This window comes from Rhinopithecus roxellana, chromosome 4, assembly GCF_007565055.1.
Source record: "Rhinopithecus roxellana isolate Shanxi Qingling chromosome 4, ASM756505v1, whole genome shotgun sequence".
NCBI classification, from domain to species: domain Eukaryota; kingdom Metazoa; phylum Chordata; class Mammalia; order Primates; family Cercopithecidae; genus Rhinopithecus; species Rhinopithecus roxellana.
In genome coordinates this window covers 63,886,032-63,913,219 of record NC_044552.1, presented here as the reverse complement: position 1 = coordinate 63,913,219, position 27,188 = coordinate 63,886,032, and the positions used below count along the sequence as shown (strand labels likewise).

The following is a 27,188-nucleotide window of genomic DNA, read 5'->3' as shown; positions in this document are numbered from 1 at the left end:
ACCCTTGGCCAGAAACATCATTCAAGTGGGGACCATGGTAGGGAGTGGTAGAAGGGTCAGAAAGGGGAGATGCAAAGGAGAGCTAGAGAAAAGGATAACTCCAGCTCTCTGCCTCTCAGTGTGTCTCAAGGTGGGCATTATTAGTATTTGGAGGGGGACAGTTCTTCCTGTAGGGCCACTGTTCCATGCATTACAGTAAGGTTGACATCCCTGGGCCCCTGAGTGCTAAGACATTAAATACCAGTAATAACCCCCAGTCATTGTGCCACCCAAAACACCCCAGACATTTCCAAGCTCTCCTCTAAGAATGGTTCCAGCCCTGATTGACAACAGTTGGTGATCCCAGCAGGACCCAAGCTGTACATTGTCTTTGGGAACTGCTGCAGCCACCAATGCAGGGATGAACTGACTGTTGCTGCTCAATTAACCCTCGGTGTCTGATTCCTGAATTCCTCTGGGGTGATCCCTTCTCACTGCTGGATTTCTCCAACCTTGTTGTCCATAGTCTCTTCTAGGAGAAAATGGTGCAATTTCAAGGTTGCAGTTACAGGAGGAGGGGACAGTTTCTCTAAGGTAACACTGGGAGTATCTTCAAAACCACGCAGTAAATAAAGTGCCAAAAATAAACACCTTGGGTCAACAGCTCCTCACTGTCATCTCCATTTGCATTTTCTAAGCTTCTGGCCACCTAAGAGATCTTACAACACAATGGAGTGGTCTGGGAAACCCCAAAATGAAGTCTCAGTATTACTCAGAGAGATGTGTGTTTGTTTGTGCAGCCATACAGAATTTAGCACATGTTGGGTAGCTTGATATGGTGATGCCAGCCAATGATGCTCACATAGAAGCTCAGTGGTTACTCATCCCTTTGGGAGGACTGCTTTTTGAGTTACATTTTCTTCTTTCTTCTTTAGTGATACAATCTGAAGTATCAAACTGAGTAAATATCGTGAAATGTAAGATGTTTGACCAAAACCAGTTATCTATTCATTGACTATAGATTTAATTGAGCCACAGAAAGCCTAGATATGGTTCAATTTGGTTTAAATGCTGTAAAGTTTCCAATCCTTAAATGCAAGAGGTTTGGGGGAAAAAAAAAGGAAAGAAAAATGCAACTATTACTGAGCAAAATAAAAGCTCTGTCCTCTAAATGCCTGTTTTGGTTTAACATAGTGGCTTGCTTTACTTTCAGATAAATTGTCATTGAAGCAAAACCAAGATATGAGAAATGTGAACTCCCTCTTTCAACACAACCCATTGTGTTCAAATTCATAAGCAAGAAAGTTAAGCGCCCACCTTCCTCTTTAAGGAAATATAAAAGTTGTTGCTTTGAAATAGAATTCACTGCTTTCAGACTTTGAGTGATCACTGTATTCACATCCAACCGGATCTGCAGCCCCCTTTCAAAAAATTCTTTCTCCTCAGTGGTGAGAATTACCCCACCTGGGATTCACTCTTCAAAAGGCTCAAGAAGCCTATTCATATGAATGAAACTGCTTTCTTCAGGGCAGATGCGGAAGCTGCCCTCCAGAGGGCTTGGGCAACCCGAGGAAAGGAAATCACCTCGGTCGGCAGTGTGGCTGCTGAGACTGCTGGGGGCTGCTGCCTGCTGCCTCTCGTGCCTGTCCTCTCCAAGATGCAGTTTTTTGATGCTGAGGAGCTCCTGGTCGATGAAGAGGATGATGTTTTTGGTGAAGGTAAACGCATCTTTCTGGCAGGAGCCTCTCTAGCCTGCTTTGCTTTGTTTTGACACCACTGGACACTTTTGCCCAACTTGAGCAAGGACTTGAGTATTTTGAAATGATAAAAACGAAGCATTCTGAGTGAGATAGTAGCTGCAGATATCAGCTTAGGCACTGAAGGAATACACAAGGCAAGGAGTGGGACAAGGGGTTGAGTCATTCCTGCAAATACATTTTGTAAAGACATTACTAAAATAAAGGTTTAGTTTAGGCTGGAAAATATTACTAAATATTTTGCCTTGTCTCGCTTCTGTTCTATCTCTTGTCTAACACCTTAAGGAAAGCCTGTCACAGTGGTTTAAGCATAGCAGGGCTGCTAAGGTAGAAGTTGAACAAATGGACCAGGAGTGGTTTTCCATGGTACCATGTTGCTTTGATTTGCACTTCTTTCTTTCTCTTTCTTTCTTTCTTTCTTTCTTTCTTTCTTTCTTTCTTTCTTTCTTTCTTTCTTTCTTTCTTTCTTTCTTTCTTTCTCTTTCTTTCTCTCTCTCTCTCTCTCTCTCTCTCTCTCTCTCTCTCTCTCTCTCGGTCTTTCTCTCTTTTTTTTGTTTTTTGAGACAGAGTCTTGCTCTGTTGCCCAGTCTAGAGTGCAGTGGTGCAATCTCAGCTCACCACAACCTCAGTCTCCCGGGTTCAAGTCATTCCCAAGTAGCTGGGGCTATAGGCATCCGCCACCGTGCCCAGCTAATTTTTGTATTTTTAGTAGAGACAGAATTTTGCCACGTTGGCCAGGCTGATCTTGAACTCCTGACTTCAGGTGATCCACCCTCCTTGGTACCCCAAAGTGCTGGGATTACAGGCGTGAGCTACCATGCCCAGCCTGGGTCCTTCTCTCTTACTCTTTCTCACACATACTTGGCACTCCAACCCTCCATTCTCTTTTCCCATTTTCTTTTTTCCCAAGTTGGGATACTGGAGCCCTGGTAGCTTCCAACCCCCATTGGCACTGCTCAGTTTTCTGTTCTCATCTTGCTGCTCTTCCGTGACTTGACCTGTCCACTAGAATTTAACTTAAAGGTTGCGATTTTAAAGGGATGATCTAATTATGGACGGATGTTTTGTTCAAGTGCTGCCTATGAGATTGGGCCATAGGCAAAAGCTTTTCTAGAATTTGGAGCCGCCAAAATAAAGGAAATTTGGACTCAAGAATCTCATGAATTTGGTTACTTTCCTCAAGAAACTATGTCTAGTAATTTTTTTGAAAACTCTATTCAGTAATTTTTTTAAAAGGAGCAGTAGTAAGGTTTTTGTGTATGTGTAATTACCCAAGCAATACAAGTTCAGTTGAAGAAAAATTACAGTGTCGCAAAGAATCCCTTGTAATCTAGTCATGTAGAATGTAATCATTGTTAATATTTTGATGTTGTCTTTCTGCTATGTTGTTCTAGCTACAGAAATATTTAAAATCATAAGTTGGGTTTTTATCACAACTTAAATCAGTTTGAAGAATATCTACTGAGCTTCGCTGCTGTTTACCAAATTATCATTCTGTATCATTCTGTTGTGTTACTTTGATGGCAGGCATTTAGAGCCACCAATACCTTGAAGTTTGATCTTAGGCCCCGTTCTTCAGCTTTCATTTCTTAAAGATGTTTCCTGTTTAAGCAAACACCTTAAAGAGAAAATTTGTACTAAGATATTAACTCCTTTTAGGATCTGAAAAATGGTCACAACTATGAAGATAAGCGTAGAACGGAAAAATTGGCAATCATTCACCCACACCTCCCTCCAGGAGTGGCATTCCAAAACGCCCAGCAAACATTTCTTTGCCTACAGGAATTTTGCTCTTTTACATCTGGCTATGATGCTTAAGAGTGCCCTCTATAGGCTGATGCCCTGCACTCTGGATTACGAGTGGCCCCATTCTGAAGGGAAGCGTTAAGACCAAGCAGGGCTGGATGAACCTGTGTGTTCGCTCTCCTGAGCATTCATCATTTCCAAGGTGATTATTGTAACCTCAATAACCATGTTGTTGTGGAATGGCTGGGGTCCCCAGGTTCCAGGTAGCTAGGTAACCAAGTAGCTCTGAGGTGGGAAGTGAGGGAGGTAGTGCAGGTTGATGAGTTGGGAGTCAAACGAGATTCAGACTCAAATTCTGGTTCTGCCTCGTGGTACCCATACAAGCTAACTTTGATCTCCTCAATGGTGAAGTGGGACAGTAATACCTATCGGCTGTACAGATTGTCTTCATAGTAGATTCATAATATTTGCGTTGCACTTCAATGTGGTATGCTTTATCCTTTCCAAATTGATTATCTCATTTAATCCCTAAAGATTAAAGAGAAAATCATTGCAAGGCCAACATCCACTGTATTTTTATTCAGTTTTCAGAGCCGTGGCTCATGTTTGGCAATTTATGTGAAAGCATGTCCAGCTGGTGCCTCATTTTAAGCAAGCTCTGTGTGGGGTAACAGTCAAAAGCTTCAGCTCTGGAATTGCACAGTCTGGGCTTTGCCAACCAATTCACTTGTGACCTTAAGCAGGTTATGTAATCTCTCTGTGCCTCAGTTTACTCACTTATAAAATGGAGTTCAAACCTCATATGGCTGTATGTGGCTTAAGTGCTATGATAGGGAAAGCTTTTAGAACAGTGGTCAGTGCTCAATACATATCAATCCCTATTGTCTATTTACAAAAATGGGTTTATAGAATAGTGACCGATTTTTCACGTGTCTGGTTAACCTCAGATTCAAAATAGGACTTATTTACAGAACTTCAGTTTATAAATAACTTTTCAGAGGTTTAATATGGCAGATACAGCACTGAACAAGTTGTTAGGAGTCTGAGTTGTAGCCTTGCCCCTGCTGTGGTATAGCTGGAGGATCTCGGGCAAGTCATTTACCCTCTTTGAGCCTCATTCTTCATCTGAAACAAAGGGACTGATTACACATTCTCTAAGCATTATACTACTCAGTCTTTACTTCAAAATGATGTATCTACTTATAAAAGTTCATGCGTGTTCTAGGATTCACACATGCTTTCAGCTCACTTAACATGCCTAAGCAGAAAGCTTTTGGTACAATGAGTTTTCTGTAACATAAAAAAAGGAAAATGCCCAGAAGCTTGTTATTAGGGCAACCACATTTCCTTGCAAGTGACACATTTTTAAAATCCCTTTCCCCCAGAGGTTACACAGATTTAGAATTTCAGTTCATTTGCTTAAAAGTATATATAAATTCATTTAGATATATGGACACTGTAAAGATCTGGGAAGAAAAGAAATGAGTCAATGAGTCATGCTCACAATGTATTTTGTAAACAGCCTTTCTGAGATCCTGTTTGTTTCAGCAATTGTTTTTTGTGGTTCAAGGAAATGTTAAGGTTCACAGAACTTCGGAGCATTGGTGTGTAACTGCTCTTGTTCTAAAACAGGGTTGCATATAGTGAGAGAGAAAGAGAGAGAGACAGAGAGAAAGAAAAGGCATTCACCTACACACAACAAATCCCAATGTCTGTTCTCTCTCTGTCTCTCCCTGTCTGTGTTTCTTCTCTCTCTCTCTCTCTCTCTCTCTCTTCTCTCTCTCTTCTCTCTCTCTCTCTCTCTCTCTCTCTCTCTCACACACACACACACACACACACACACACACACACACAGCCTTAAGTTTGCTTTCCTAACAACATCGTCATGTCATTTAGAAAATGGTTACTATCAAGTAGGCTTAATCTTTCCTGGAGAAATTATTCATTCGATTATCAAGGAATTGAAAAACCAGTAGTTAGCATTACAGACTCTTTTCCCATTGTTGTTTCAAACTTATCAAATTAAACGACTTTCATCTGTTTTGTCACTGTGTGATCTTGACAGCCAGTCTGGTCAGTGTTAGTGGAAATAACTGGATGGGTAATAATGGTAATGACTATAAGAATGCTGCTGCTGCTGATGATGGCGATGACAATGATGATGACAATTGAAAAAAGGAAGAAAGAAGGGTCATGCACAGTGTAGGTTCCTATCCTGCTTTCAAGAACAGAACAGAATTCATGTGTGGGAGCAAACGACTCACCAGGTGGTAGTCAGTGAGTATTTTAGAAGCCAAAATTACTCCTTAGCACAAGTTAAAGCTCCAATTGCTTCTTTCCTTAGAAACGCGACCCGTCCCTGCCTCCATTTTCAGCACTGCTCAGTAATCTGTTGTCAAGTGCAAAGATTAGAATAATAAAACACCCCAACTTCACAGTAAGTGTGCAAAGTATTTCTCAGGTTCTTGTATTTCCTGGATACTTGCATGCCTTTTAGGATTATGCTTGAAGATGACAAGAAATTACAAATCATTGTCAGATTTTCAAATGTCCCCCAGAGCTGATACAGTGCAGCTGAGCATGAGAATACTTCTCCTGTCCTAGATAACTGTGTCTGAGAAAGTCGTTTCAACCTCCACAAAGGAGGGGAACTCTCCCAGATGAAGATGAACTGGCAAAAGGAAGTCCACTCAACCATTAGCTGCCTGTTGCCTTAAAGAGACTAACAGCTGGTTGGAAAAAAATTGCCACTCACTTATGAACCAAGCCTCCCTCCTTTCTCCAAGCCAAGTAAGTTAGCACTTTTTCCCTTTCAAAGGGAACTTCAGGTCAGAGGGAGCAAGAAGACTACAAAACACTTACCAAAAAAAAAAAAAAAAAACTGTACTTAGGATAGATACCTATTTTTTTTTTTTTTTTTGTCTTTCCATGTAGGCTGTTTATAAAACCAAGGTAGTATTTAATAATTATGCAATCTGGTATAATCTGGAATATTTTGATATTGTTTCCTGAATTGTATTTGCCCCTTCCAAAATTAATAGAAAGAAGAAAGGGGAAAAAAGCAATTAAATAAATAATATGTACAAAACTAATAAATGCTGAAAATTCAGATGGGTTAAGTCATACCCTCCGTGGAAAAAGTAAGAGAAATCAAATGTAAAAGTATGTAAGTCTTGGCTAGAGAGGATTGGAGATTTTTGTGTGATTATGCCACATTTTATAACATGTAAATAAATACAAGCATTGCTATTTAACTATGCTGAATCTTTCTCAAAATATATCTGGGTTTCTCGAGTGGACCCAATAATGGCATTGGAATGCCCTAGTTTCCTGGGTTGAAAAGAATTGGTCACTCTTTGCTTTCACGATTCTGCCAAGATTGCTTGGATCAATTTCCACCCCCGAATTCCTGGATAAATGCTTTAGTTGGAAGTCACTTTCCCTACTTTATTTGTCCCAGGGTCTGGAGCAGCCAAAGACCTCCCCACAGTAATTCATGCTTGTGTGACCTCTGTCTTGGATTACTGCAAAACATTCTCTTCCCATAGATGTCTAGGAAGCTTTCTTTGGCTGGTGCCAAAGAGATGGTGTCATTGCAGGGGCATAAACTAAAATAGCACAGTGCACTAAAGCTATGCAGGCTGTCTTAGCCACCAGTCCACCCCCCTGATTTATGGCCCCCAGTGACCTCAGAGTAACCCGTTTAGATCAGGCCAATGCCAAAAGGGGCCCAATATTACAAGTAAAACATTTAGATGTTTATTTTAATATGTCCATGAGAAACCAGCCAAGTCTTAACTTTTTAGGAATGGTGAGTGTAAGATATACTAGAGTATGTCTTCCATAGGGCTTGAGTTGAAAACTAAAAGTTTTAAAAAAAGAAAAATAAATGTGTAGTTGTTGTGACCAAAATATTAAAATAAATTTGGAGAGTTGCCCTCCCACCTCTCTTTTTGATAGAAGGCACTTCAGTTACACAAGCCAACATATTTATTAAAAAGATGTGATTTATCTAGTTAACTGTGCCTTCTGTATTTTTTCAAGAGACAGGGTCTCGCTCTGTCACCCAACCTGAAGTGCAGTGGTGTGATTGTAGCTCACTGCAGCCTCAACTTCCTGGGCTCAATTGATCCTCCTGCCTCAGCCTCCAAGTAGCTGGGACTACAGGTGTGCACCACCATATCCAGCTAATTTTTTAATTATTTTGTAAAGCCAGGCTGTGACTATGTTGCCCAGGTTGGTCTCAAACTCCTTGCCTTAAGTGATCCTCCCGCCTAGGCCTCTCAAAGTGCTGGGATTACAAGCGTGAGCCACCGTGCTTGGCCTGCCTTGTACATTTTATTGTGCTAAGCAAATGTCAGTTTATTCAACTTCTCGTTTATTTTTGGATGGCAAAATTGTGTCTACTAATTACTTGCCAAAAGCTGTGATGTTTAACTAAAATGTTTAAAATGCAGTTGATTTTGGAAGATATTTTAAAGGAGAAAAGGTATTAGTTGAGACAAATTAAAGTGACTCTTTCAAGTACCAGAAGGACAGAGAAAAGTTGGAGAGGAAGAAAAGGACCTAGTAAATGGTCCTACAAGTGAAAATGGAAAGAAGAAAATGAAACTAGAAATGCAGGTGCTGATGAGACAGTAAACACTCTTATAATTCCTCATCATTCAGTATGGTCCAGGCTATGTCAGGTGCTAGTTTCTGGGACCCTGAAATGTGGATGTACTTGGTTGGCTCTGAGAGTGATGATTCCATAGCATCTGCACACCCTAGATTGAAGAGGGAAGTGTCAAGAGCCTGAACTGTTTGATTCTTGTTGATAAACAAATCAGGTCATGTAAGCTAAAAATCCACTTTCCTTTGTGCTGTGCAGCCATAGCATATCTTATCATTTAGAATATTCCTTCCTTCCAAAAAAAAAAACAGAACAATTTATCCTTTTCAGATATTTTTAAGAGAAAGATTTTGACCTATGCTGTGATAGCAATCAAAAGCCAGATGTAATGGGCAGTGTTTCTCCAGAAGGCAAATTAATAATAATTTATATCATCATTCTTTCACATGTTGGCTTTCTATATCTTCAATTTTTTCATGTCTCAGTTTGCTTAAGAAATGCTTCAGGCAGGATATACTTAAGGACACAGTGTTGGATACAAAGTAAAACTCCTGGAACTTAAAATATAAATGTGAGAAATGTGAACTTTTTGGGGTGGGTAAGGTGTCTCTTTTCCAAATTGAGGAAGAGAGAAAACACTCAGATCTAGCTTTGTAAAGATTTTCATTAATAGAGAACCTCCTAAACAGAGAAGAGATCCTGGGGTTATTCGTCTGCAGCTATATTACAAGTTTAACTCTAGACAGCAATTATTTCTAAATAAAATAAAGAGAAGAAAGAACTTGCTGCCTTCCGGAAAGTGATGAGGTTATGGTGCCACTTTTCACTGCAGACTTTTCTTTCTTTGCCTTTGAATTATTGGGAGTTAAAGGTTTGAATATTTATACTATACCACTCACACAGCAGCAGCATAAGAGCAGCTGGTCCCTTCTCCCTCTTGACTTCATTCTAAACTGTTCATTCAGTGTAAGAAGTAACAAAAGGATAACTTGCCTTTCAGATCACAAGATGAGTCAGCTGGCTGAGCCTTTGAGTACAACTTTTTTATGTGAACTTCAGAAATCTCTGACAGAGAATAAATATGAAAACATTTTCTATGGTGGGAATTTTCTTTCTATTGATAACAGCAAAATACACTAGTAGAATGGTATTTAAAGAAAAATATACCAAAGACTCAAATAAGCAGATATGATTTGTGGAAGGCATTCTTAACTCTCTTAACTGCCTTCAGATAAATGACATGACTAAAATATTAGGAAAAACAAACTCTTCTTCAAGTTGTGGTTCATACGCTGAGGGGTACCAAGAATGTCTTTGAGGTAGGGCGTGACTCACACCCCTATTAATCTCCACAAGCATCTCTAAAAACTGAAAAAGCAATTAACATTTTAAATCTTAATAGAAGGCGTAATAGAAAGCTTTTTAAATAAAACATTGCAATTTTGAGTGGTCTGCATTCTACAATCTGAGTAAAAAATCACGTGTTGCTCTGCAAACAGCTTCTAGAGAAGGCCCAGACCCCTTTTCTAACCATATTGCTGTATTGGGTACTTTGCATACAGAAATTCTGAAGTCATTGTTGTTTTCGAATCTTTGATTTTTAGCTTCCAGACTTCCAAACTGAGGGAAAGTAGCATATATGCTGTGGAATGAGCAAAATATTTGAACTCATAAAACCTACTTCAACTTACTATTTGTTTGGCTTTAGGCAAAACTCCTCAGAAGATTCAATTTCCTTTTTCCAGTGAAAATGATGATAATAGGCCAGGCATGGTGGCTCATGCCTGTAATCCCAGCACTTTGGGAGGCCGAGGCGGGTGGATCACGAGGTCAAGAGATTGAGACCATCCCGGCCGGCTAACATGGTGAAACCTCGTGTCTACTAAAAATACAAAAATTAGCTGGGCACGGTGGTGTGCACCTGTAGTCCCAGCTACTCCAGAGGCTGTGGCAGGAGAATCACTTGAACCTGGGAGGTGGAGGTTGCTAGGTGGAGGTTGCAGTGAGCTGAAATCGCACCACTGCACTCCAGCCTGGTGACAGAGCAAAACTCCGTCTCAAAAAAATAAATAAAAATAAAAAATAAAAGAAAATGATGATAATAAAGGTGATGGTAGTGGTGGTTGTAGTGGTGGTAATGGTGATGATGATTATGATGATATTGATGATGGTGGTGGTGGCGGTAGTGGTTGGACCAATGGTAGTGATGATGGTGGTGGTAGTGGTTATAGAGATAATAATAATGGTGGTGGTGGTAAGGTGATGATAATGATAATAATCATGATGATGGTGGTGGTAGTGGTATTGGTTATGATGGTGATGGTGGTGATGGTTGTAGTTGTGGTTATGGTGATGATGATTGTGATGCTAATGTTGGTGGTGGTGGTGATGATTGTAGTTGTGGTGGTGGTGGTGGTAGTGATGGTGGTGAGGTGATGATGATTATGATAATCATGATGATGGTGGTGGTGGTAATGTTGATGATGGTGGTGGTGATGATAATGGTGGTGGTGGTTGTAGTTGTAGTGGTGGTGGTGATGGTAGTGGTGGTGAGTTGATGATGATGATAATCATGATGATGGTGGGTGGTGGCAATGATGATGATGGTGGTGGAGATGATGATTGTGGTGATGCTGATGATGATGTTAGTGATGATGGTGATGATGGTGATGATTAACCTCTCAAAAAACTGCTGAGTTTAAAGGGAGATAATGTATGATATACTTGAAAACCATAAGGGCGGGCTGGGCGCGGTGGCTCAAGCCTGTAATCCCAGCACTTTGGGAGGCCAAGACGGGTGGATCACGAGGTCAGGAGATTGAGACCATCCTGGCTAACACAGTGAAACCCTGTCTGTACTAAAAAATACAAAAAAAAAAAATAGCCGGGCGAGGTGGCGGGCGCCTGTAGTCCCAGCTACTCGGGAGGCTGAGGCAGGAGAATGGCGTGAACCTGGGAGGCGGAGCTTGCAGTGAGCTGAGATCGGCCACTGCACTCCAGCCCGGGCGACAGAGTGAGACTCCTTCTCAAAAAAAAAAAAAAAAAAAAAAAAAAAACGTAAGGGCTTACTACATAAGTATCAGTTATTATTTGACTGTGATTTTCTCAGCTGTCTCAGCCTCCCAAGTCTATACAATTCCTCCCTCTTCTATTCTTGGCCTTTGTTAGGAAGAGCTGGCTTAATAAAAGACACAAGTTGATTAGAGCAGAGCTATTGCGACTGCTCACCTCAAATGCTTTCCTGAGAATATAGAGGTACCTCTGGCTCATGAATTAGCAAACCTGGTTGCTATCTGATCTCCACCATGTGACCAAGGCAGGGCTCAGAATAACCCCATTGCTTGGCACAGAATACATACATGATTGCTTACCCGTGTGCTATTGCTTTAATCAATCTGGTCTCTGCCTGAAAATTCTCTGGGTATCCAAGGGAGAAACACGTACTATGGCAGTTTTATTGTGTAGAGGGGCCCCTTGCCTCAGAGGTGAAAATCATATCTTTAACCGTATCTTTAGCAGTATGCAGGACCTATTTCTTGAGTAAATATTTACTTGTGGTAAACACATCAGAGGCACTGCCTCCCCCATCACCACTTTACAGAGTTCTTTTAAAAATGTAATCTGAGAAAAGCTGAACTTTCTGTATCTGTTAAAACATTTCTAATTTAAAGATAACACCCACTGAAAACTTTAATGTTGTATATGTTACAGTATTTTAGGACAGCAATTAAGATTTTAAATGAAGCCTCTACAATGTTCTCTCTAGTGGTGTTTTGTTTTTGTTTTAGATTCCATTGTTTTAAAAATATTTTCAGTGGTAAAACTCCCTGAAAAAAATGATAATCTGTTTGTGTGTATTTGTGTATAAACATTAATTTTATACAAATGTACAGGACAAACATTAGCTCAGTTGCTTTATAATAACACTACACTGGACAGAGAAAGAGTGAATAGAGTCAACCCTCTGTGAGCTCATTGACAAATACTTATTGAGTACCACTCATAAAAGTTATGAGCAGGGCACATACTTAGTTGGTTAGGTTGGAAATGGTACCAGCTGCAGCAGAGTAGACCAAGAATGGATGAATCTAAATTTTTTTTTTTTTTTTTTTTTGAGACCGAGTCTCACTCTGTCACCAGGCTGGAGTGCAATGGCGCAGTCTTCGCTCACTGCAACCTCCACCTCCCGTGTTCAAGTGATTCTCCTGTCTCAGCCTCCTGAGTAGCTGGGATTACAGGCATCTGCCACCACGCCCAGCTAATTTTTGCATTTTTAATAGAGACAGGGTTTCACCATGTTGGCCAGGATGGTCTCCATCTCTTGACCTCCTGATCCGCCTGCCTTGGCCTCCCGAAGTGCTGGGATTACAGGCATGAGCCACCATGCCCGGCCTGAACCTAAATTCTCTACTCTTCTGGAAAGGCAACTGATGGCGGATCAGAAGCATCATCTGCCCTATGCAAAAAGACAACACAGCTTATCCTTTACAACAAGGACTACAATGCAGAAGACAGAGATAGCCCCGTGGGTCTTCCTAATATTGATGATACACCTGGAAAAGTAGGTGTTTATGCCTTACGACCCACCAGGTAACACTGAGAACTGCACACAGTGAGTCAGTGGCTTTCTGCACTGCTCTTGGTCTAGGCAGAGACGGATAAGCCATGGCCTCAGGCCAGATCCAGCCAATTGCCTGTTTTTGTATCGCCTGCAAGATAAGAATGATTTTTTACAGATAACATTTGCAATTAATTTGGTGATAGGGATCACTAACCTAGAATCTCAATTAAGCAGAACATTATCCCAAAGGAAAAGGATTCCATTCTTGTCCTTACTAGACCATTTTTTAAAGTACTCAATTATATTTTGAATTTTGTCAATAACGATATGTGAAATTTTATTTTCTTTCTTGTTGTATGTCTTTATATAATTTCCTCATTTTTATCACTTGGCCCACAAAGCATAAAATATTTATCTAGCTTTTTACGGAAAAAGCCTGCCAACTCCTAGTCTATGTCATCAACTTCCAAATCTTAAGGTCATTGAGAGTTTTGTAATCATCTCTTCCTCTTCCCCTTTTGCATCATCTCTTCCTTCCTTCTCATGTCTGCTGGGAGGGTCTTATTATTAAATCCCCATGTAGGAAGGGACTTATCCCTTCTTATGGTTATTTTAAAACTCTTTTAAAAAGAATATCTGTCATTATATTACATTGCTCTGTAATACCAATTGGAAGGATGATGAAAAATTGGTGGCTAAAACAGAATGCCTTGGGTTTGGGGAGGGAACAGAAGGCAACATCCTATAAAAGGAGAAACACCATAAGACTAAGGATCTTTTCTGTCAGCCCAACAGTAAATCAGGTGAAAGAAGATAGCACACAGCAAGTGTCCAAGGAGTCTTTTCTATTTACACCTCTGCAACATTTCAAGGGACTTCTTTCCCCCATGTGATGCTTTGAGTACACACATCTCCAAGATCTGAAGCCCTTAGACCTAACCATAATGAATGATAATGAATGATAGGCAAGCATGACTCAAAGTTGTCTTTTTGGCTTTTGCACACACGCAAGTCCCAGTTTACCAAGGAGTGATGGTGCCAGGCCTCAGGGAGCATCTCCCAAAGAAACCACAAATTGGAAATGCATTACCTTACGTTAGGAGATTACATGGGATTAGCAGAGCTTTGATCATCCCAAAACAGTGCTGGCTCTTGCCCACTGCCCCATGTCTGTAAAGCAGACCAGCATGTGTCTGCTTAGCCTGCATGTTAATTCAAGAACAAGGAAGCCTTTTCAAAACAGACACAACAGGAGAGCACTTAAAAGCACTGCCACACACACCCATGCACATTTGGAGGGGCCACACGGCTCCTGGTTGCTACGCATTACAAGAGGCAGGAATGCTGAGCTCTGTGAGGCATTTCTGAGCATTTTTTTTTTTTTCTTTTTCACCTAGGCTGGAGTGCAATAGTGCGATCTCGGCTCACTGCAACCTCTGCCTCCCAGGTTCAAGTGATTCTCATGCCTCAGTTTTTCCCAAGCAGCTGGGACTACAGATACATGTCATCATGCCCGGCTAATGTTTTGTATTTTTAGTAGAGAGGGGATTTCACCATGTTAGCCAGACTGGTCTCAAACTCCTGGCCTCAAGTGGTCTACCCACCTCAGCTTCCCAAAATGCTGGAATTACAGGAGTGAGCCACCGCACCCAGCCTCTGAGCAGTTCTAACTTGCTGTGGGGGAGAAAAATCTTGCTATTAAAAAGAGTTAGGAAACTCTTGGCCACTGTTGGTGGGGATATAAAATGGTACAGCCTCTAAAAAACAGTATGACAGTTCCTAAAAAAAATTAAAAATAGAATTGCCATGTGATCCAAAAATTCCACTTCTGAGTATATACCCAAAAGAATTAAAAGCAGAGTCTTGAAAAGATATTTGTATATCATATACATAGCAGCATTGTTTGCAATAGCCAAAAGGTGGAAGCAACTCAAGTATTCACCCATGCAAAATGTAGTACAGTATATATATATATATGTATATATATATATATATACACACAATGGAATATTATTCAGCCTGCAAGAAGAATGAAATGCTGACACCTGCTACCATATACATGGACCTTGAGGACATTATACTAAGTGAAATAAGTCAGTCATAAAAGACAAATACTGTATGAATCCACTTCTATGAAGTACCAAGAGTAATCAAATTTATAGAAACAATAAATAGACGGTGGTTGCCAGAGGCTGGAGGGAGGAGAAAGTAGGGAATTGCTTTAATGGGCATAGACTTTTAGGTTTGCAAAATGAGAGAGTTCTGGAGTTTGGTGCAGAACAGTGTGAATATACTTTACACTACTGAACCATACACTTAAAAACAGTTGAGATGGTAAATTTTATGTTATGTGTATTTTACCTTTTTTTTTTTTTTTTTTTTTTTTTTTTTTTTTTTTTTTTTTTTGAGACTGTCTTGTTCTGTTGCACAGGCTGGAGTGCAATGGCACCATCTTGGCTCACTGCAACCTCTGCCTCCCTGGTTCAAGCAATTCTTGTGCCTCAGCCTCCTTGAGTAACTGGAACTACAGGCACATGCCAACACAGCAGGCTAATTTTGGTATTTTCGGTAGAGACAAGGTTTCACCACATTGGCCGGGCTGGTCTCGAACTCCTAACCTCAAATGATCCACCTGCCTCGGCCTCCCAAGGTGCTGGGATTACAGGCATGAGCCACCACGCCTGGCCCCTTACCATATTTTTGGTTTTTTAAAGACTTCAGAATGGGTACATAAAAAACTGGAAAGTACCAGGCCATTCCTGAGGGTCTGTAGAGCAGTTGCTTTTTCTTGAGCCACGTAAATTTAACAGTAGGGAACTGAATTTCCACAAAAGATAGAAGTGGTTCTAGGGAGCTGACACTGACCAAGGCTAAGCATATCTGATACAATCTTAGAAAGACTGGTTCCTTTATAACAGCATATGTGAGAGTTACGTATGGGATTCTTGCTACTAATTTCTTCCTAGCTGGGCATCAGTTTCAGGAACTCTGCAAAAATACTTTGAGATTAGCACTTACTGAGGCTCCTCTAGAGATGAATAACATAATTAGAAGATGTGTCTCCCTTGGGGGTTTACGAGATCTTTAGGGATATAAATAATGCTTTTTTTTTTAATTACTCATTTAAAGAATATCGGCCAGGCATGGCGACTCATGCCTATAATCCCAGCACTTTGGGAGGCCGAGGAGGATGGGTCACTTGAGGTCAGGAGTTCGAGACCAGTCTGGCCAACATGGTGAAACTCCTTCTCTACTAAAAAATACAAAACTTAGCTGGGCATGGTGGCACACGTCTGTAATCCTAGCTACTTGGGAGGCTGAGGCAGGAGAATTGCTTGAACCCAGGAGGCGAAGGTTGCAGTGAGCCGAGATCGTGCCATTGCACTCCAGCCTGGGCAACAGAGCGAGACTCTGTCTCAAATTTAACAAAAAAAGAAAGAATATCAATTGAAAGTCTTCCATATGCTTGGTTCAGTTCTATTCTGGCTCTCGGAATACAGCAGTGAATGTAACAAAGTCCCAGCCTTGTGAAGTTATATTGCAGAGAAGAGAGACAGACAAATAAAATAAGACAGCCTATAAAAATACAGTACATCGGGGGAGGGGGGCGATAAGTGTTATGGAAAAAAATTAAGTGCAGGGTGGGCAGAATAGGACATGGTGGTCAGGGAAGACTTTACTGACAAATTCCCAGAGGTTTGAAGTCAAGGTCTGAACATACGGAGGTCTGGGGAGAGTGTTCCAGGAATAGTAAGGAAACCAATGTGAGCAAGGCAGAGAATGGTAGAAGATGAGATCTAAGGCTGGGCATGGTGGTTTACACCTGTAATCCCAGCACTTTGGAAGGCCAAAGTTGGAGGATCACTTGAGATCAGGTATTTGAGACCAGTCTGGCCAACATGGTGAAACCACGTATCTACTATAAAAAAAAAAAAAAAAAAAAAAAAAAAAAAAAAATTAGCTGGGTGTGGTGGCACGTGCCTATAGTCCCAACTACTTGGGAGGCTGAGACAGGATAATTGCTTGTGCCCAGGAGGCAGAGGCTGCAGTGGTCTGAGATCATGCCACTGCACTCAAACCGTGGTGACAGAGACTCTGTCTCCTCAAAAAAAAAAAAAAAAAAAAAAAAAAAAAAAAAAAAAGAAGAGAGATCTAAGAGGTTTTGGAGAGTTCAGCTCCTGTAAAGCCTTATAGGCTACTGTAAGGATTTGAGGGAAGATGGATGGGAAGCCATTGGCCAGTGTTGAGCAAAGTGATGCAATCTGATTTACCTTACAAAAGAATCATTCTGACTGTTGTCTTGGAAAGAAAGATGGGGGAATAAGGGCAAGGGCAGGTTAGGAGACCATGGGCTTATTCCAGAAGAGCTCATGGGATCCTTACCTGGCCTGCTACTGGCTGAATAATGGGGGCATGGGAAAAAGTGGTCAAGGATGATTCCAGGGCTTTGGCCTCAGAATCTGGAAGGATAACATTGTTCTTTACTGAAATGAAGACGGCTGCTGAAGGAGTAGACTTAAGGTGAGGAAGGGTATTGCTGTGATGCAGAATCAAGAGTCCAGTTTTGGACAGTTAAGTTTATAGTATACATATAAATTGTGGATGACTTCATGAAGTCCCATTCTAAGTACTCAGAATAGCGAACACTCAGGAAATAGTTGTTGAAATGTTGCCTATAAAGCAACCTATACATAATTGAAAATTATACATATATTTATCTCTAGCTTATAGGGATTGGGCTATATAAACTATATGGTTTGTTCCATAAGACCATGAGTTCAATAATATAATGCAAACTGTTCAGAACACTAAAGGGCAATTTAGGGAAAGACCAGAGGGAAAGGGCTGGAATAATCTGAGCAGGCTTCTTGCAGGTGAATATTTGAAGTTGAGAGCTTAACATCCTTGGAAGCAGTGTTCTGATAAACACGATAATTGTAGGAATGCATCAGGGAATGCTTTATCTTCACATACTCTCCTGCATTTGGTGCTATGCATACCAAGTTCACATGCTTGCATTTCTTGCCCTTTTGCTCCAAGGCCATATATTCATAGAATCTCAGCTGGAAGAGACCTAAAGAGGTGTTTGGTCTACCTTCCTAACAGAAGGCTGGCAAGAATCAGCCACAGTGCTCAGCTCCCTCCCTTTATCCCTCCAAAGGAGATGTATATGTCTTCATCATTTACACAACCGTTGAACAGTCAATAGCTAGCAGGCATCACATTTGCTTTTATTTTAACTCAAATCCCACAAGTTATATCTTCAATCACTTCTCTTTATTCTAATTCTGGGAAATAATTGTTCTTCCTTCTGCAAGACAGTCCTCAAAAATCATTAAAATAACATACTAACAATACCAATAACTCTCCAAACACTGAAATCGCCAGTCCAATATTTGTATTCCACCAGGCACTTGAGTCGAATAGTATCTACTGCCGACAAGAGGGCGAGTGTATTCTCAGTGGTGAAGAGGCCTGAATGTCTGTGAATTAGGATATGAAATGCAGGGGCACACGGCCTACAGCTGTTGAACTTGAAGTCCTCTGTGAATGCAAACCACACAGCTGAGAGGCACTTCTCAGAGAGGCCTGTGTATGTTTGCTCTTCTAGATGTCCAGGGCTTACCCTCATTGTGACTTAGCCACCGTCTTGTGTGCAGAGAACAAACGAGAGCAGGTGTTCACATTTATCTTCCTCAAGCAGCCCCTTGAGGCTCTTTGGGGGAGGGTCAGGGAAGGAAGAGACTGAAATACAGCCTTCCATCCCCCAGCTCTCACTCCTGCCAGCAGACAGCTGTTTCAGTCTCTTCTTGCTGCTGCTAATGAAAACATAGCCAGGACTCAATAAAAGATATTTAATATGGGATTGCTTGGAGAAGCCACTTTCTTTGGAGATTTGCTTAAACCAAAGCTCTTGGATTTGTTTCCGTTGCTGTGAAATTTTCACCTCCAGCAGCCTTAGCATGAATGACCTATTTTGAACGTGACAGCGATTACACTTTGGTGGTGTGAATAATTTATTAGGTGCAAGAGCACTGTCAACGTAGTGATATTACAGCAATCTTGCTTGCCTGGCTAATTATGGAAGATGACAGCACTCTATCCTGTTGTCACAGCTCCTCTCCAAAGCTGCCAGGGATGTGGATTCTATGTGAGCGGAGAAGGAAAGGGGAAATGGGGCCAGGTTCCTGCTACCAAAGAAGGCTTTGTGGGTTGAGCAGGCTGTGCTGCCGGAGTTAGATTTCCCCTTTCACCTCTGTAAAGTGAAACTGTGCTGGGCCCATGGGGATGAATCTTGTATCCAGTATCCTGATTTTGCATAAAATGTGTGTTAGTTGGGGGAGGTGCAGGCTGTGAAAGAGTGACTTAGGAAGGAAAGAGGCATTAGACCCTGGAGCTAGCTAGGGTATCTAATGGTTTCCAGGCTTACAGAGGAGGCACAGGCCTTTTTAGCATGCAGCTGGATTCAGAGCCTAGGAGCAGGAGTATGAGAGAAAGGAATAGAGCACAGCCAGGAGGAGCCCCAGTTATGGCTTCAGAGTGTGTTTCCTTGTATTTTAAGCTGCCTTGAGACTCTCTAGAGCTTTCCCTAGCTTTGCCTGAGTATTAGTGACAGCTCATTTAACCTTACTGAGACCTCAGTTCCAGATATAAATTAGGCTCCAAAATAATGTCCATGAAGATTTTGAAGATTAACGGTCAGTGACAAAGTTTTAAGCAATAGGGCTTCTGGGCCCGTAATTCCTTCTAAAATTACCTCCTGAAGTTAATGGTCCCAGCTTTATGAAATAGGGATGAACTAACCTTTGGGAAGATCTTTGCATAGGTGGGGGCAGGGAGACAGAAAAGAATTAAACAGGATTACATACAGTAACATCACTAGCCTACAATGGAAAGAGAAATGAAAATTAAATTAAGGGAGCTACCTGAAGAAGAAATATTTTAAAAATATGAATGACTGGATAAAAGCAGATACTTTAAAATTTTCAATAATAGGTAATGATTAATGACTATCAATCAAGCCAATGTCAGGAAGCTGACAGCTCCCTCAAGTTAGAATAATTCAAGGAAACTTATTTACAATGAGACAAGTTACAAGGGGGATGGGGATGCTGGGGATAGTGGGGTCCATGGTGACCTCATAGGGAGGAGCCAGGGAATGCATATTCTCACCTCACTTTCATCTCCTGTTGGGGATCCCCGTTGGCCAGACCCACCTGGATATCACAGGGCAGCCACTGATGTGGTCCCTACAGGTGAACCCTCCAGGAGAGAGAAGATGGAGATGGACAGAAAGGGGCAACATGGGGTAACCTGCAAACCAGGGACTGCATCAGGCACAGGGACACAGAATGAATAAATCACCTTGGAGGACCTTTACAGATACATCTCTTCTTTTAATGTTTCCTCTGATCGTGAGAGAAGAAGGAAAGATATTGTGAAGTGAAAGTCAACTTAGAACCTTTAAAAAAGCCTACTACAGCTGGGCGCAGTGGCTCATGCCTGTAATCCCAGCACTTTGGGAAGCTAAAGCGGGAGCATCACGAGGTCAGGGGTTCAAGACCAGCCTGGTCACGGAATGAATAAATCACCTTGGAGGACCTTTGCAGATACATCTCTTATTTTAATGTTTCCCCTGATTGTGAGAGAAAAAGGAAAGATATTGTGAAGTGAAAGTCAACTTAGAACCTTTAAAAAAGCCTACTACAGCTGGGCGCAGTGGCTCATGCCTGTAATCCCAGCACTTTGGGAAGCTAAAGCGGGCGCATCATGAGGTCAGGGGTTCAAGACCGGCCTGGCCAACATGGTGGAACCTCGTCTCTACTAAAAATACAAAACATTAGCCAGGCCTGGTGGCGCACACCTGTAATCCCAGCTACTTGGGAGGCTGAGACAGGAGAATTGCTTGAACCCAGGAGGCGGAGGTTGCAGTGAGGCAACATGGCGCCATTGCACTCTAGCCTGGGTGACAAAGCAAGACTCTGTCTCAAGAAAAAAAGAAAAAAAAAGCCTACTGCATAACAAGTACTTAGCATTGTGCTTACACATAGATATTGATACTCTCCAATCACTTCTACAACTGCTTTGAATCATGTTATACTTATTTTAATATCTTTGTGCAATAATTCATATTGATTAAATGTATGCCATTTACCTTCGGCCTATGGTGTTTAGAACTATACCAATTTGTAAAGTTAACATTTTGCCAACATTTTTGTCAGTCTAGATCACTGATTCTCAAAATGTGATCTAAAGATTCATGAGGTTTCCCAGAACCCTTTCAAGGGGTCCCTAAAGTCCTCAATATTTTTTAAAAGCATAAAATGGTCTTGGGACCAAAAATTCAAAAAGGCTATTCTAGATTATAGTATTGTATCAATGTGTCTTGAAACCAAGGAAAGGGTCGGGAGTACTGCTGGCCTAGATTATGTGATTCCAGAAAATGATCTCTATATGTAATATAATAATAATGTATGAGAAATCCAATCTCAAGTTTCTGGAGAGAAGGAGACTGCTATATTTAGAGAATATTTTATTTCCCATCAACTTTGAACATTCCACTGATTGTGGTCTACCCATGCAGCCTTACAGGTCACTTGGTGTGGAAGCTAGAGGTGGGGGTGGAGAGGAGGTTTAGGGTCAGGATAATTTGCCCAAGTACAGGAGACTGATTTCTGAACCTCCGGGACATTCATTCTTGGGACATACTAAAATGCTAAGGGTGTTGGCTAAACAAGTTTCTCATTGTGCAAGCAGATATATGTGACAATAGCAAGGAAACAGCCTGAGATGTCCACTCCCTTGAGAACCTTATCATGGGTGCCAGACATGGGCAAAGGATAACAGGGTCTTTCTCTCAGCAGTTAGGAAAGCAGTGAGCAAGACCCAGCTGTCACTTGTCAGGTTGAAATATGCTTCTGTAGGTACAGTTCAGACGCTAATAAATGCAGGCTTGTTATGTTCTTTTTCCAGGGGAAAAGGTGGCAGGAACCAGCAGGGACAGTGTATGCTCTCATTCCTCATTTAGTCAGTATTTATTGGCTATCCTCTACACTCATTAATATAGAGGTTACTATCCTATATGCAGCACAAAACATAGTTCCTGACATCACAGAGCTTATAAACCAAAGAGGAGAAGTGTATTAAGTAGCTGCAACAAAAGGAAGATGTGTGATTGAGTCTGCACTCGGGACAGATGAATTACAAGAGGACTCAGGTAGAGTACAGATGGCCAAAGAAAGTGTCATGAAGGAGGTAACGTTTGAACAGGGCTTCATAGGCCAGGCAGGATTTTTACAGCCAAACATTAAAGGTAGGAGAAAAAGTGAGACGCAAGGGCTCAGCAGAGAATTTCCAGGCAGTAGGAATGGCCTGAGGAAAAAGGTGGAATCAGGAATTGTCAAATGTTAGAGCCAAAGAAAGCTTGGCGATCAGGTTGTCCAAACCCTTCATTTGATAGATGAGGACATAGGTCCATAAAGGCCCCTGAGTTCTCTATTGGCAACACTAAAATAGAACCCAGGCATCGACTCTGAGTCCAGGACCTTTTCCAGGGCTGTTCCCTGAATGCAGGGTGAGAAGAGCCAGAGCTGAGAGCCTGCATGGCAGAGTGGCGGGGATGCAGCTGGGAAGGCTTTTGGAACCACACTGCAGCGCCAAGGGGGCTGGATGCCTATTTGGACTTGGTTCAGACCAGTGTTTCCTAAAGTGCATTCTGAGATGACTGTGCCAAAACCATCAGTGTGCTTGTTAAAACGACATGGGGAAAGGAAGGGGACCTAAAAATCTGCATGTTAAATTCCTTCCCAGGGTGATTCTTATGCACTTTATAAGCTGGAAAATCAAAAATACAGAGAGACAGTGGTGGGGCACGGTGGCTCACGCCTGTAATCCTAGCACTTTGGGAGGCTGAGGCAGGTGAATCACGAGGTCAGGAGTTTGAGACCAGCCTGGCCAACCTGGTGAAACCCCATCTCTACTAAAAATACAAAAATTAGCTGGGAGTGGTGGCGGGCGCCTGTAATCCCAGCTACTCGCTCGGGAGGGTGAGGCAGGAGAATCACTTGAACACAGGAGGTGGAGGTTGCAGTGAGCTGAGATTGCACCACTGCACTCCAGCCTGGGTGACAGAGGGAGACTCCGTCTCAAAAAAAAAAAAAAAAAAAAAAAAAAAAAAAAAAAGTACAAAGAGAGGGAGAAAGACTGGTCACAGAGTCAACTGAAGAATTCAATAGACGTGAGCAATGTGGAGACCAAAAGATTATATACTATTAGAAAGAAGTTCAAAAATCTTAGAACTGGCAGCATTCCAAGCCATATTTTGGCCTTGGATCTGGGTGGCCAAGTGCCTATAGAGAAAGGTCATAGGAGTAGAGAAAAGACTTTCAAGGCTGTTAGATCTGCTGTTCATATGGATACGAAGCATCACAGTTATAAAGAGAAATTAGACCTCAGTTGTATCTGCTTACTTCCCTCTAGGACTAGTCAGCTAGTCCAAGAGTAGAAGCCAAAATTCACCAGAATGATAGACACAGGTAGATACAGAAATATGGTTTTTTATTTCTGCCGGGAATGCAGAAAAAAATATATGGTAGACAGATAGATAGACAGATAGATAGATAGATAGATAGATAGATAGATAGATAGATAGATAGATAGATAAGGGTTGGTAGGTACAACCAAATCTCTAAGTGACCTTCTGATTAGACCCAGAGCACCGACTTCACTTTATAACAACAGTGGTTCTTCAGGCATGGTCTAAGTCCTTTATTACATATGTGAAGCTTTAAGTCAGCGAATTAAATTGGTTGCATTTTGGCTGCTGTTCTGCTTTCTTCTGATGAATTGTGTATTTACTAGGATTGATTGCTGACAGTAAGAACAATAAGGCTTGTTTGACTGAGTCTGTTCTTCAACCACACACTGGCTTAAAAAGTGCTCATGAGAGGAGAACGGGATACAGTTCAGTTATTAAAAAAGGCCATTTTCAGTGCTGCCGAAGTTCAAACACCTTGTTTTATGTATAAAAAATTATCACAGTTCCCATAGCACCCAGAGTGCTGCCTCCTTCGTAATACACCATCCCACTTATTTACAACTGTCCTCATCACCAGACTCTACAAGGCAGGTTTCATGACTACTGGGCTTACCTCTGTCTCCAGCCCTTAACAGAGTGCCTGGCACCTGGGTGGCACTCGATTATTTCTTGAAATAATAGCTATTATTAGTACTTAGGGGTGTTTGTTTGCTTGTTTGTTTTGACACGAAGTCTTGCTCTGTTACTCAGACTGGAGGTGCAGTGATGCGATCTTGGCTGACTGCAACCTCTACCTCTTGGATTCAAGTGATCCTCCCACCTCAGCCTCCTGAGTAGCTGGAATTACAGGCACCTGCCACCACACCCAGCTAATTTTTTGCATTTTTAATAGAGACAGGGTTTCGCCATTTTGGCCAGGCTGGTCTCAAACTCCTGGCCTCAAGTGATCCACCAACCTCAGCCTCCCAAAGTGCTGGGATTATAGGCGTGAGCCACCATGCCCAGCCATTATGGGTGTTTTCAATTAAAATTTATATATAGGGGGGAAAATACCCTGAGTTGTATTAAACGATTTCTTCTTTGGAAGGAACTATTCCTTTTCATTGACCTGAAAGAGCAATGCAAGTGTCTCATGGGTGGGGGTGGGGAGGTTCCTATACTATCCCCACCCATAATGCCTGTCAAGCTCTAGGCTTCACTGTTCCCTGGGTGAGGTTAAAAGGACCCAGCCAAGATATCTGAGTGCTCTGCTCAGTGAAGTTTTGGGGATAAAGAATCCTGCCTAAGGGGTAGTAGGAACCTAGAAGGAAGTGAATAGCATTATAAGACAGAGAATGGGCACAAGCAGAAATTAACTACACAAGACCTTTGGTGACCACAGCAGGAGCCGTGATTAGAGAGGTGGTGTGAAGACCTTTAGACTAAGCTCTAGGAGACTTGGTGTGGGCTTTTTATTTGGTTATATGACCTTAATCTCTGGGATTTGGACCAGGCAATCTAATACACAGTGTGTCGTGGTTGTTTAGATCTGTGCTGCCTGGTCCCTCAGTCACACATGTACCTGCTCTCTGGAGGTACTCTGTGGGAGGAACTGTGGGGTCTACAAAGTCACCCAGAACAGATCCCAATTCCCAGAGCTTCCAGTCTAATGCAGTCAGTCAGGCCTGCGTTGGCCCTTCATCTTCCATACTCCACACGTTCTGCTCCCTTCCTAAGAAGCTCGCTTAAGATGAGAAACAGCTTACTGTGCACTCTTCATTCCTGTTCAGAGCTTCAGTCCTAAATCCACAGCGCTGAGTGGGGCAACCTCATGGAATCTCTAAAGGCAGCAGCTTGGGGAGCCACTCCATGCTCCTTTCTGATCTCTGCTCTGTATGTACACACACACACACACACACACACACACACGTCATGCCCACAGTCATGCCCAAACCTCAGCAAGATACCCCTCAGCCCAATAGGGGAAGTTGGGGGTGGGAGTGGAATGTGCTATAGTAAAAAGAGCACTTGATTTGGAATCACATCTGACTTTCAACACTAGCTTCATCTTTGTAATCATCAGGAGGTTACTTGTTCATCTTCTCAAGAGTATCAGTGTTCTTATCTTTCAAGTGGAGGCAGCTATGGGAAAGAGATGACAGGCTTCAGTGGGATAATGTCTGTAAAGTACCTAACATTGTCTGCCTCTTCTCTCTTTTCATCCTCTTCCCCCTCCTTCTTATAAAATGTTATATGTCACTTACAACAGCGCCATTCCTGAGTCAGGAAGGTGATGGGAGTGGGAAGGTGGGGAAATACAGTTGGCTTCTCTCCAGGGTGGGTGTCAGGCCCTTCTCCCTCCAGATTCGTCCTATGAGACCATTAGTAGTGTCCTTATCTGCAGTAGTGCTTTACTCAGTTCTGCCCAAACTTCTACTGCATATTTGTACTTCTTTCCATGTCTCTTTCTCCAGACTTCAGTAAATAGAGAAATGTTTGGAACCATCCACCTCTACACAGAGGAAGGTGCTAGGCATCTGGAGAATAAACTAAGGTGCTATAAAAGCTCTGAAATGAAAGGGAAAAAAAAGGCGGGGGGAGGGGCAAGGGATCTTGGAAAAATGGATATAGATTAAAGTATTTAAACTGGATCTTAATGAATAGATGTGGCTATTTGGAAATGGGCAAAAGCTATGTGGTTGCAGATAAGTTTTTAGCAAGGGAAATAAAAGGATCAATGTAAGAGTGAAGGGGTACTTCAGAATGACTGGGTGATCCATCTTTCATTCAGTATGTAGCTATGAAGCTCCTGCTCTGTGCTGGGGACACCGTATATCAGACAGAGTTGGTCCCTGCCCTATGAGCTCACAGTCTAGTAAGACAAGAAATAAGCAAAGAGGCAAATAAAGTTTTTACAATTTACAGTTGGTGCTATAAAAAAAACACAGAGCATTAAGAAAGAGAATAACTGGTGGGCGAAGGATGTACTTAAAGATGTGGTCAGGGAAGGCCTCTCTGAGAAGTGGCCTGGAGTGTATAAGGAACTGAGAGGAGAGAGAAGAGAAAGGCGTGAGTGAGGCTGGAGGGACTGGCAGGGGCTTAGTAAGCATTGGTGTGGAGTTTGGCTTTTGCTCTGTACTCCAAATTGGGAACCAATGCAGGGTTTCAAGCACCACGTGACCACAATACAGTGCATATTTTTAAAGATGATTGTTTCTGTGGTGTAGATATTTTCATTATCTCTTGCTGCATAACCCCTTCTCACAGTCGTTTAAAGCAACACATGTCTATGATCTCACAGTTTCTGCAGCTCAGGAGTCCAGACACAGCTTAGTTGTGTCCTCTGAAGGGTGAGGATCTGGGACAGGATAGTATCACCACAGCCCATATTTGTGGGTGTCCAAATCCAGGTTTCGCATGTGTATCTAAAGTTGGTTAACCTGTGTCATCTTGGACAAGTCATGTGAAGTCTCTTGAATCTTGATTTCCCCATCTATAAAATGGGCACGATAACACCCACTGGAGGATTATAATCAGGAATAAAGGATACAATGCTTGTAAAATATCTGCTCTGGAGCCTACAATATAAGATAGCTGATAAACTGTAGTGTTCAGCAGTGTAAGGACAGACTCAAGTCAACGAAACTCACCAGAGATTCATGTATTGACCAGAATCCCAATATTAAAAACATATGAAAAATAACTCGCCAGGCTGCCTGACATATACATGCCATGTGGTCAACACATTTTCTCCTCCAAAGGAATGCCTACATGAGGAGACTAAGTGCTGTCAGAAACTATTTTGTAGGTTGGAAGAAGGGTAGAAGCTGTAATGAGGGCTCAGGCTGTCAAGGAACTGCTCAGGCCACTCTTCATGGTCTAAGGCAGAGACACGGTGACCAAGGCATGCTCCTGGGCATTCTTGCTGGGCATCAAGTTGACTTTGCCCTTTCTGTTGTATTCCTAGGTGGATTATGAAACAGTTTATCAGGCGATGGTTCTGGCTGCTTGGTATTT

The 27,188-nt window shown here is 41.9% G+C and overlaps 1 protein-coding gene across 5 annotated transcripts in view; it reads left to right on the top strand.

The window, feature by feature from the left end:
• Positions 1–27,188, top strand: part of RIPOR2 (RHO family interacting cell polarization regulator 2) — a 243,604-nt gene that overhangs the window by 109,007 nt on the left and 107,409 nt on the right. For 3 of the 5 annotated variants that reach the window (XM_010365178.2, XM_030928120.1, XM_010365187.2), the window contains exon 1: positions 1,512–1,697. The exons of the other annotated variants lie outside the window; for them this stretch is intronic. In XM_010365178.2, coding sequence (XP_010363480.1) covers positions 1,637–1,697 — 61 coding nt within the window. In that variant the 5' untranslated portion in view covers positions 1,512–1,636. Of the gene's footprint in view, positions 1–1,511; positions 1,698–27,188 lie in introns of those variants that run through there. 5 annotated transcript variants of the gene reach the window in all.